A 12,017-nucleotide genomic window follows, 5' to 3' on the forward strand; every position below is an offset into this window, starting at 1 on the left:
TGAAGTTCCTCTGCATCAAGATGTTCTGTCGATTTCTGTTGAAGCGCTGTTTCATCCTTTATTTGTTTTTTTTAACTTGTCCTGTCCCACAGCTGAGCAGACAGATACTAGCTAAAGGCCTCTCGTGTTGGACAGATTTTACTGTTACAATAGGGGTTTATGACTCTTTTGATACACGAGGTATATTTGTATAAACCCCCCTTGTTTTTAAGATAAAGTTTATTTATTATAACTATGTTTGTATATTTTATGCATTTTTAGTGCTAATTTTGAGAACAGATGGGGAAGGAAAGGTTGTTTTTGTTGTGGGTTTGTGCAAAAATCCAAAATTAAAGCAAATAAAAAAAAAAAGACAGTTTGACACCAATAATAAAGTCTGTGTTCAAAATGTGCTTGCCATCTTTGAATCTGCCTCTCTCAGGTTCACAAAGGAGCATCATTTTATTTCATCCAGGTTCAACCTGTCTTTTTTTCTTTTCGAATGCCAGGATGTGATTGAAGCCATCGCAGAAAGTGCCTTCAAGACGTCGCCTTATCCTGTCATCCTCTCCTTTGAGAATCACGTCGAGTCGTAAGTCCATGTGGTCACGCTGACCTAGTTCAGAGCTTCACCAGGAAACCGGCTTCTCAGAAGTTCTAAAAAGAAAAAAAAAAAACAAGCATGAATGTTTTTGAGCGTGAAATGTTGGGACTTTATGTTGAAGGTTGCTGTTGTTTCAGACCCAAACATCAAGCCAAAATGGCCGAGTACTGCCGGACCATCTTTGGAGACGCTCTGCTCATCGACCCTTTAGAGAAATACCCGGTACCATCTACATTTATTTGACTTCACTGTCTTCTGCGTCCAGACTGACTGTCGATCAATCTCCTCCATGTTGTGTCTACTTTACAGAGTTCAATCAGAGCTTTGTCATTCTATAATACTGGACTTGTTTGAACTTTGAGAGTTTAAAAAAGAGAGAAAAGTGTGAAAATGTTCATGAGTGTCTAAGAAAAGTGTGCAGTGAGGAATTTTACAGCCTTTTAACACCTGTAATCTGTGGATTTCACCTTCGGTCGCGATTGGCTGGAAGTCATTGGTAAATAAATAGTGATCACACTGTAACAAGACATACTAGACAAAAAAAACAGTAAATGTAAAAGGGAGCCAACTGGGTCAGTTTTTAAATAGGGCTCCTTCTAAAGAGCCATAAATCTACAGAGCACTAAAACCTCAACTTTGGGTCAGCTAACGTCCTTTTCCTGGTAACTTTTTTTTAGCTGGTCCCAGGTCAGCCGCTACCATCACCACAGGACATGATGGGGAAGATTCTCATCAAAAACAAGAAGAAGCATCACCATCATCGACCATCAGAGACCAGCGTACGGCGTAAGGAGCTGGAGGAGCCTTCGAGCATCCCCAATGGTGAGCGTGACGCTTCAAAGTTCTCCCGTTGTGGTGGGTTGGCGGTCAGTTTGTGATGGGTGGTCTGTTGGGTTGGTAGACTGCCCTCTGTCAGACGGGGATGGGAACCAGACGCTTTCCAACGGGGAGGAGAAGCTGGCTGAAAGCCTGATGAAAGAAGTGGAGCCTCGCAAGTCGATCGGTGGGTTCAGAGACAGTGGAATGGCTAAATGTGGCGGGAAACGGTGCGTTCAGTGACTTCCCCGTTCCTCCACCAGCTGAAGGAGAGAGCGAGGAAGAAGAAGAAGACGAGTCAGCTACAGAGACGAAGAAGAACTCGGATGAGGTAAGACCGTTAAAAACTGTCGGTGGATTCTGCCTGTGGGCTAATTGATAGATTCAGTCTCGTTCCTCCAACAGGGAACCGCCAGCAGTGAGGTCAACGCCACGGAGGAGATGTCAAACCTCGTCAATTATGTTGAACCTGTTAAATTTAAAAGCTTTGACTTGGCAGCGAGTAAGTATATATATGTGGAACATACCAAAACACCCTTACTTGAAAGGCACTCGGTTATTATCAGACAAACGATCCTTTGAACCAAAGCTTTAACCTGTTTTTGTCCACTTGTTCTTCACCAGAGAAAAGGAAGTACTTTGAGATGTCGTCTTTTGTGGAAACCAAAGGCATGGAAGCCCTTAAGAACTCGCCTGTAGAGTTTGTCGAGTATCCTTACATACCTGTGTGGCTTTAAAAAAGATAAGCAAAAATGGGTTTTATGAAAACTTTCATGCTCGTGTTCAATCATAATCTACAGAAATCCAAGTATTTTTCTGGTCCAATGGTTTATTTTTTTATTTTGCTCTATCAATGACACAGACGTTTGAGTTGTATTTTTCATAATCTTTTTAAAAAAATTCAACATAAACCCTTTGATGGCTTCTATTTTTAAGTACAAAAAGAGAAAACAATTTAAGCTTCAAAATATACTGTAGCTGTCAGCTGATACAAGACTTCAGGATTGAAGCACCACTAAAATCCAAAGTAAATGTAGCCAGGTGCAGTTCAACAAGTGGCCTCCGGGGGGTTATCATATAAGAAAGTTGATCCTTCATTCACTGTACTGTTACGTAGACCATTGTACATAGGTGACCTGGTTAAAAAACTGTTTTCATCTTTGAGGCTAACTATAATTGTTGACTTTCTTTTGATCTAGCGTAACGCTTCAATCGTTTACGCAATTAACATAATTCTAGCTGATTTCGAGGCGGAGAAAAGCCGCCTTACATTTTACAGCTGTAAAGTGTTAGTTCAGTCAACGTAAATCAGTTGATTGTGCTGCAGAGAGAAGTGGCTTCGTGCCTTATGGATTTATGTTTTTGGGTAAACAGTCAAAGAGTTATGGTAGTTGGAACAGTGAATATTATTTTGCTGTCACCAGTGACGTCTCTGGTGTTAAAAGTTTAACATTTGACATTGAAACACAGCTATTGTTTGTTTTTTTCACGTATTTTCAGAACTACTAAGGTATGATGACATCATATCTTGCCATAATGACAATAAGCAGGAAGCTAAATGACGCTCTTTGAATTGCCTGTCCACGTGACCTCACTTTTTTCAGTCTTTGCTACAGTTATTTGTTGAGATTTCTACTGTAACTCTTCATTAACACCGTTAGATTTTCTGCCAAGGCATCACAAATATGCTTTTTCTTCTTCCTCTGGACAACTAGAAATGCTTTAATTTGACGCCTCTGCTCCTGAAATTTGCCGTCCTAATCCTTGACAGTGGTTTTCAAGGTACAACAAAAACCAGCTGAGCCGAATCTACCCTAAAGGAACGAGGGTGGACAGCTCCAACTACATGCCACAGGTCTTTTGGAACGTCGGTTGTCAGATGGTGGCGCTAAACTTCCAAACCCTTGGTAATTCCTGTTCTCTAACTGCAAGGAGTTCAATTTTGCTGTCACAAGTTGTACTTCTCACTCTTCTTTCTTTTCCTTATTTGCCTTTTTCTCCATCAGACCTCGCGATGCAGCTGAACATGGGAGTGTTTGAATATAACGGGCGCAGTGGCTATCTGCTAAAACCAGAGTTCATGAGGAGGATGGACAAACACTTTGACCCGTTCACAGAAAGCATTGTGGACGGAATAGTTGCCAACACAGTCAAAATTAAGGTTAAGGACTTACTAAGTTCATGTCTACCAACTGTGTTGACATCATCTGCATTTAAAAATATTAACACATTTTATTTGATGAGACCCACGTGGCATTTAAGGACGACATACAACATTTGAAAATCAATACATAATATAATATCACACATAACGTATAAGTCAATGGAGAAGGAAAAGCTGTTGGTTTTGGGTATTGTGGATTTTTTTTATCAACGAGGAGAATCTTTCTTTGTTTTCACTGTTAAATTTAAGAAAGTTTGAGAAAAAACAGAATGTGATTGCTGTGAAGCAGTCACTGAGTGAAGAGGGTGGGGTGAAGATGGGTTTGCTAGTGAGGTACAGCTGGGTGTCATCTGCATAGCAGTGAAAGTGTGTAATTTACTTATGGAAAATATCCCCAAGGGGAAGTAAAAAATAAAATAAAAAAAGAAGGCCCCCTAGAACTGAGCCCTGTGGAACACCTGAGGTGAGATTTCAGCTGAAAGAATTTGGTGCAGTCTGTATGCATTATTCCAATGGAGAACAGTCTGTTGATGAGGGTGGTGTCAAACCGCACTTAGATCAACAAGGAAGAGATCAGCGATGAGTCCAGTACCAGCAGCCATCAGGACGATTTGTAGAGGGGGCAAAAACCAGACCGGAACTTCTTGTGTTTTTGTGACTAATCAGAATAAAATTCAGTCACAACATTTTCTTTTTCTTTTTTTTAGAATTTCAGAGTAGATTTGGGTCCTAACTTATCGAAGCTAGAGTTATGTGAACCTTTTTTATTTTGGACTGGGGTTATGTGTTTAGGAGTCATAATAAAATAAAGGGTTTAATCTTTTCATCAACAGGTGGTGTCAGGGCAGTTCCTCACAGAAAAAAAAGTGGGAGTGTATGTCGAGGTGGACATATTTGGACTCCCAGCTGACACTAAGAGGAAATACAGAACAAAAACCTCCTCCAACAGCAATTCACTTGATCCTGTGTGGGATGACGAGATGTTTGTTTTCAATAAGGTAACTCGGAGATAAAAGCCCTCTTACCGCTCATCCTCTGTACATCACTCATGTTATCACATCTGTCCAGGTGATCCTTCCTTCACTGGCTTCTCTCAGGATAGCTGTGTGTGAGGAAAACGGAAAGTTTATTGGGCACCGAATTCTCCCTATTTCCTCCATTAGACCTGGTAAATATGAAACATCTAAAAATGAGCATACACCCAAAAACGTGCTGATATCAAATAACGAAGTCTGTAAATAAAACCATCTATTACTGTCAGCTTTTTAACGTTCATTTTAAACAATTGTGTTTATTTGATTTAAGGTTATCACTACATCAACCTGAAGAATGAGCTGAGCCAGCCACTGCTGCTGCCCTCCCTCCTCATTTACATTGAAGTTCAGGATTACGTCCCTAATGAACACCAGGGTGAGACGACCCCTCTCACCCTGATTCTCCTGCTCACCACAACACTTTGGACTCAACACCGTTATCAGATATTTCTATTTATTAATAATAAAACCCAAAACCGAACTTCATGAACATTTTAACCCCTTGACCCCAGAGATTAATGACACGTACCGTAACTCTTTGGTCGTTTTACACGATCAGCGTGAATCGGCCAACTAATTTATGAAAGTTTTGGATTTTTTTCTGGAGTTGCAGAAAACCGTTGACGGTACATTAAAACTTTTGCCTCTTTTTGTTTTTGTTTTTTAATTGGCAAAATATTGATGCTATTGTTATTCATATGCTAAACATAAGGTGGTCTTAGTTAAATTTGTTCAACCCGTTACTTTACCCAACAAAACTGGTTATTGTAATATATTATTTACATGAATGCTACAACAATAAGCTATTTAAATCAACAACAAAAAGTCTTTTCTTAAAACGACTTGGCTTTAGCTCAAATATGCTAGCATTTGATCTTAAGTTATAGCGATCCAAAGTATTCCATGTGTTTTTTGTCTTCTTTATTATGTAGTCATGTTTATGAGACTAAAAGCTTTTTCTTTATTATGCTTGCAGAGTACGCAGATGCTCTGACCGACCCAATCAAGTACATCAGTCAACTGGCTAAAAGAGAGAAACAGCTTGCTAGTCTCATTGACGACAACGTGGAGGTACGGCACCAACATTTCTATGTGACCTAAATGAAAAACCCATAAGCAAATGTCCTACATTTTATTTTTACCAGCTGTTAAAAAAGCATGTTTTTAACTGTTTTTGTAGCAGCAAGATTCCTCTCAGCCCAAAGACTCTATCCGTAGAACCTCTATAACCACGGCTGGATTTCAGCCCCTACCATCTTTCCAGCCGCCTACTCTATCCCCTATAGAGGACTGTCCAGACGTCATCATCAAACCACCACCACCAGGTCAGAGCGCCTGCTGTGACCGCAGAAAGATTCTGTTTCCACCGGCCTATGCTCAGATGGTGCCCTACAATATTTAATATTTGGATATTTTTAACCTAAAATGAACAGCTTTGGTTTCAATCAGAAGTTGTTTTTTTTGATGGTATATTAACAGGGCGTCTAGTGTCTGTGAGGTTTTAGCAATTTCCTATAAAATTTAGTATACCAACCAAATTACTAATTTAAAATAAGAACCTGTGTTAGAAAGTCCATACCTTAGACATAACTGCCCAGCTGAACGAAATGATATGAGAAAAGATATAAACGTATTAGGGCTGTGGGCGGGGTTAACTAAAAACCTCAGTTGTCAAGGAAATCCAAAAATTTACTTCTGCCAATTACTATAAAAATGACATAAACCTATTCATTACATCCAGGCGACCAAAAGGTAAAATGGTTGCTATGGAGATTGAAGCTCCCAGAGTGAAAATGTTCATGTCACATTGTTTCTATGGGCACGCTGCAGGCGACGGGTCGTAGCGAACACCTAAACAACACACAAGGGGAAAGTAGGTGAGACGTAGCCACAAGTACGGATTTTAAGTTGTCTACAACCCTAAAACCTGCAGCACCTGTACTGGTCACACACACACACACACATCCCCCTATGGGTGCATGCGACTAAGGCTTGAGTCATAGTCCTTTTTTCTGTTTGACTTGTACAACCACTGTCCATTTTGCCGTGCCATGTGTGTGTGTCTCCATGTGTGTGTTCACACTGTTCCTCTTGTGTGTATTCACTGGTGTGTAGTACAAACTCCAGTACAAAAGGAGGACCCGATAGCCACAATCCTGGCAGGTAAGGTCATTACAACACATTCATTTCCACTCTCAAATGAATTCAATCCTTCAGTTTGTCAGCCTAAGCTGTAAAGTTGTAAAGAAAGTAAGGTTCTTCTGTGTGTTTCAGAAATGCAGGTTCTCTCTGTAGAGGATCTGAAGCAGCAGAAGAATTATGTGAAGCTGGTGAAAAAGCAAGAAAAAGACATCAAAGAGCTGCGCAAGAAACACCTGAAGAAGGTAAAAGTGTTTCCGCTCCTTGCAAATAAAATGTTAGAATCATTTTGATTATATGCTATAACGTGTATTATTGGTTTTTTTTGGTTCTTTTTTTTGTAGGTTTGCAGTCTGTATAAGAAACAGAAGAGTCAGAGCAGCCAGGTGGAGTCTGACACTCACAAGAAGCGCAGTCAAATGGAAAAAAGCCTCAAACGCAGCATCAAGAAAAAGTACAAACTCAGAGGATTCTTTCTAACACATTTGGCTCTTTTTGTTTGTTGTTTGACTTGTTCTGTCCGGCAGCTGAGCAAACAAATAAGAGCTGAAGTTCTCTTGTTTTGGACAGATTTTACTGTTGCAGTAAGGGGTTATGAATTTTCAGACACAGGAGGTATATATTTGTATAAACCCCTTTTGTATTTGAGGCTAAACTTTATTTATATTAATTAATATAACAAAAGAGAAAAACGATATATTACAGATGAGGAATAAGGAGAAGAAAAAGGGTGTTGAAGAAGTTGGAGGATGGTTAAAAAAATAGGAGAGGTTGGGGTGGAATTACAAAAAGAAGCAAGGCGGTATGAGAGCAGATTCGACCCCTCGTGTTTGTGTTGACCTCAGTGAGCCTCAGGAGGGGATGAAGAAGGAGCTGACCAAGCTGGAGCAGGAGGTGGAGGAGCAGACGGTCAAGATGTGGGAGGGGCAAATGGAGAAACTGGTCAAGCTTCGACAGGAGCTTCACGTGCTGGAGAGACAGATGCAGGAAAAACACCTGCATGAGGTGAGCCGCGCTGATGTGACTTCACAGGCGCACGCTAACCGTCAGCTGAGACGTCTGGGTTGTGACGCTTCACTGGATGTTTTTAGGCGTTCCAAAGGTTAAAGGATATATGTCAAGAGTGCCAAGCAGCTCAGATAAAGAAGCTGAAGGAGTCGTGTGAAAAGTGAGTGGAAACCCATTTTTGAAATTTGCTACAAACCAGTCACTCAACACAAAACCATATTAAAGTTCACAACAGCAATTTAAAAAGTGATTTGGGCTTCAGGGCCACTGTAGTTTTTGCACAGATTTCAAGCTAATAGCGGGCCGGCGTTTCAGTATTGATTGCCCTGATTTGGACCTAAAACTGCTGTTTCTCTGTGAGCAGAGAGAAAAAGGAGCTCCAGAAGATGCTAGAAAGGAAACGACTTAACAGCATCAGTGAAGCCAAGAACAAAGAGTAAGGGATGTTTGTTAAACGCTTTTTTTTTTTACTTCATGGACCCTCTTCTCCCACTTCTCACTTGCATATCTTACTTCACAGGGAACAGGAGAAGATCAACACGAAACACATCAGTGAATCCGTCTCTTTGTTCCGTAAGGTGAGCCTGTCAACACACCTCAGTCTGAGTTTGCCGTCTTTTTTTTTTTTTTTTAAATGCCTTTGTTTGTTTGTTTGTTTTCTCCCCCAAACAGCTGGAGACCGAGCAGGAAAAGAGACAAGATAAGCTGATACAGAAGTACACCGAGATGCTGCAGCACATTCAGGAGGAGCTGCCCACGGTGAGCACAGAAAACAATAATTATAATCACTTTTAGGAAGTAAAACCTTTACTTTTAAATGAGTTCAACTGTTTTTTGTTCAAACGTTTTTGTCACTAACCTTCAGAACAAAATGTATGTTGTGTTATAGATCTAAAAAAAAACTAGTTTATAGTTTCTGATGTCTTGAATATGAATTAAAACACTGGGGAGCTCTTTCTACAAAAGAGTAGTGCAATTTGAACTTTTTTCACCATTTTTAGGAATTTTTCTTCTTTTTCTTAAGAAAAATCTTCAATGGGGCATTTTAAAGAAGTGGGAAAAGGCTTTTCTAAAAAAAAAAAAAACACAAAAAAGTCCTTTACTTGTTTATTTATCACATTAGGACAAAAACATTTAATACTAGTTTCATTTTTGTAGCTGTCCTTTAAACCTTAAAATAAAAGCTGTAAAATTTGATTTTTTTTTAAAAAAAAAGTTTGCAATATTTCTGTCTTTTTTCCCTTACAGACATGTTTATTTTGACATTTTTCTGATGATGGAGTCATACGCAAAGAAAGTTGAGCGTAAAATTGTGTTTCTGAGTATTTCTTTATTCAATTGTTGAGAATCAGGAGCAGGCGGAAAAATGCAGGGAAGAATGGTGCATGAAGTTGGACCTCATTTAGGATGCAGCTGTGCAAGACTAACCCAAATCATGAAATCGCCTCCACCATGCTGGACTGCTGTATTCATCCAATTATGCAGAGACTCTACTTTTGTTTTTATTGATTTTTTTTTTTTCTACTTTTTGACCACCTGCATTTTTTGTCTCTTCCTGAACAATTTTGTCAAAGAAACTCTCAGAAATGCAATTTTAAGCTTAATTTTGTTTCTATATGTCCTCAATCATAAGAAAAATGACACAGGAACATGTTAAAAACACCCAAAACACTGTTTTTTTTTTATCAGAGTGGACCTTAGATAACACTAAAGAAATTATGAATAAATAGCGGTAATACCTCATAATCCCAAACACTATAAAAAATAAAACCATGTTCTTCTCCTCCTCAGCTCCAGGCTCAGCTGGCTCAAGACCTCCAGGAGGAGTTCCACCGCCTCCCAGAAGAAATCTACCAGCACCTTAACCTGGAGCGCCACAACAAAAGCCTCAGGAGGTTCTCGAACAACAGCAGCCCGGGATCCAACTGCGGCACGCGCTCCTTACCCTCCACGCCGGACCAGAGCCTGTTGAACAGCAGCATGGACAGAAGCACCTCCTCGCTGGCCGATTCCTGCTCCCCGTCCACCACTCCTGTCCACTCCGAGGCAGAGATCTCCTTCACTTAGACTTTATTTTGTTGTACAAAGAAAAATAGAAACTGGGGTCTATAGTGATCATATTGTGGGATATTAATGATATAGATTATTTACTAATTTTATTCAATTTTTTAATCAGAAAACTGATTTGTCCTTGTCTACGGAGCTGTATTGTTTTTTTTTTAAATCATTTGTTGTTGGATGAAATATTTTAACATTTTTCTAAGCAAAAATAATTGCTTTTTTTTTCTTTTCTACAGGTTTTAGGCTAGTCTTTTTTGTCTCCTCGTCTCTCGTTGGGTTATTTCTATTATTCTTTAAGGAACAAAGCTGCTTTGTACATTTTCTCTGAGGTTTTCTCTGCTGGAATCACACATACAGCAGTAGGATTTTAAAGTTTTTGACCAAAAAAAAAATACAGTTATTCTTTAGTCCCTCAGGTAGAAAATCAACTCCAAAACGAATTTACAAATATTTAATTTCAAATTCTTTTAAACTTCTGTAAGTAAACATCCAAGATGATTTTTTTCACAGTTTTAGGTTGTAATGGCAGTAGGTGACCAGTAGGGGGTGCTACAGCCTTGTTTTAATCTGCTAAGAAAGAGAACCTTATTCCCAGCAATTATCGTTCTAAACTTAATCTGCATAGTCCAATTAACAACTCTAGTCTTTCCTTAAGTAAAAAATAAGATCTTTAAACATCTGTGTGAATTTTTAGATTCACAAAGTGGTTCAACACTTATCCTAAGCCGACAGCTGCCGCCTAAACAGGCTCACATTTGAAATCTTCATCCCATTCCGTCTCTTATAGGGGAAAATAAATGATGACGGTGTTGGAGGGCAGAATATAATCTGATGAGACGTTTGCTTTCGGGGGAAATAATCTCTGGCATTGAAAGCCTCTGTAATGTGAGCGTGTTACCTGTTCGTGTTGATGTCCTGCGTGTGCGATCAGAGTTAGTTTTAGGAAACTCTCTGAACTACTGTGGAGGACGCCCTTCTGACTGGAAGCTGTGGATTGTTAATCCGGAGCGTGTTACTCTGTCGGGTTCTGGTGGTACTTTGTTCACCGCTGCTTTCACTCAACCCTCACCTTTCCATTCGGGTTTTGTGGACATAGGAAAGATTTTTATGGACCCTTACTATCAATCAATTATTGAAAAAGCCCTGCCAAAAAAAAAAGGTGGAATGTGTTGCACAAACTGAGCGGTGCGTTAAGGTAAATGTGGTTTGTTTTTTTTACCACTACCAAAGCTTAATTTTTTTTTCTATATTTATTTTTCCCTTTCTTTGGTTTTTAGAAGCTTTTTCTTCTTTTGTGCATTTTTTTCCTTTTTTTGTGGGGTGAAATAATGGTACTATGTGTAGAAAATCTGTGTAAAAGTTATGCGTTACATACATTTTACTACTGACTACTATTGCAGACAGGATGGAGGAAAGAAATCAAAGAGGGCAGAAGGTAGACACAGATTTTTACTGTTTTGCCAAAGAAAATATTGAACTCAGAGTTTATCCGTATCCCTTTTTGCTCCGGATGAGCAGTGGCGGCCTCTCCCTTTAAAAAAGAAAACTTTTAAAAATTCATTTTTAAAGGATTTTTTTTTTTGTTCATGTGCCTAAAATTCTAGTGTAGTTCCCCTAATGTGTTTTTTTTTTTAAGCCAAAGTCTGTTTTTAACTAGCCATGCTATCATCAGTGATGCAGGAGAAACCTACACCTTCATTTAACTTAGATTGGGACTCTCCATCCTTTCAAAGTTTACCAAAAGATCCTAACACGTTCCTCGTAGGCCAGGAAAAGTGGCAGGTGTTTTACAATGACGTACACTAAATAATGCCTTTTTTGTTTTTCCTCATGCGTTGTTGTGGCAACCATTGTTTTCTGCCTTTTATTTTGTTAAAATGTACCTTTGCCTCTCTGTTTGGACTGTTTGTGAACCTTTTTTTTTGGTTTCTGTGATTTAGACTTCAATACAACCACTTCCTTGTGCCATCTCCTTTTTGTGTAAAGCATGAACTCTTGTTTTTAGTCTTGCACTTAACACTTATATGGTTTTATTTTAATTCATATTTTGGTAAATTTATGTTTACTATTGAAAACAAACATTTATTAGAACTTAATTGGGGGAAAAAGTGTGGCTAAATTAAATCTAATGCCAAAAATTTGTACAAACTTTTAAGTTAGTAAGGTAGCACTTTGAAACTCCAAGTACAAAAAAGTCATCTGTTTAAGTATA

The 12,017-nt window shown here is 39.1% G+C and overlaps 1 protein-coding gene across 2 annotated transcripts in view; it reads left to right on the top strand.

Annotated features, from left to right (window-relative positions):
- LOC100049529 (1-phosphatidylinositol 4,5-bisphosphate phosphodiesterase beta-3) overlaps positions 1-11,778 on the top strand; it is a 58,623-nt gene extending 46,845 nt beyond the window's left edge. The window contains exons 12-34 of one of the 2 annotated variants that reach the window (XM_023965810.1): positions 489-571; positions 721-805; positions 1,261-1,405; positions 1,485-1,586; positions 1,663-1,730; positions 1,805-1,901; positions 2,024-2,108; positions 3,182-3,306; positions 3,406-3,560; positions 4,397-4,561; positions 4,632-4,731; positions 4,869-4,973; positions 5,574-5,668; positions 5,778-5,922; positions 6,713-6,760; positions 6,872-6,981; positions 7,081-7,190; positions 7,582-7,741; positions 7,828-7,904; positions 8,109-8,180; positions 8,265-8,322; positions 8,417-8,503; positions 9,536-11,778. In XM_023965810.1, the coding sequence (XP_023821578.1) occupies positions 489-571; positions 721-805; positions 1,261-1,405; positions 1,485-1,586; positions 1,663-1,730; positions 1,805-1,901; positions 2,024-2,108; positions 3,182-3,306; positions 3,406-3,560; positions 4,397-4,561; positions 4,632-4,731; positions 4,869-4,973; positions 5,574-5,668; positions 5,778-5,922; positions 6,713-6,760; positions 6,872-6,981; positions 7,081-7,190; positions 7,582-7,741; positions 7,828-7,904; positions 8,109-8,180; positions 8,265-8,322; positions 8,417-8,503; positions 9,536-9,811 (2,553 nt within the window). In that variant the 3' untranslated portion in view covers positions 9,812-11,778. The remainder of the gene's footprint in view (positions 1-488; positions 572-720; positions 806-1,260; positions 1,406-1,484; positions 1,587-1,662; positions 1,731-1,804; positions 1,902-2,023; positions 2,109-3,181; positions 3,307-3,405; positions 3,561-4,396; positions 4,562-4,631; positions 4,732-4,868; positions 4,974-5,573; positions 5,669-5,777; positions 5,923-6,712; positions 6,761-6,871; positions 6,982-7,080; positions 7,191-7,581; positions 7,742-7,827; positions 7,905-8,108; positions 8,181-8,264; positions 8,323-8,416; positions 8,504-9,535) is intronic. The other variant, XM_023965811.1, reaches the window with a different exon arrangement.
- The last annotated feature ends 239 nt before the right edge of the window (positions 11,779-12,017 follow it).

The sequence above is a fragment of the Oryzias latipes genome, chromosome 18 (genome assembly GCF_002234675.1).
Source record: "Oryzias latipes chromosome 18, ASM223467v1".
NCBI lineage: Eukaryota > Metazoa > Chordata > Actinopteri > Beloniformes > Adrianichthyidae > Oryzias > Oryzias latipes.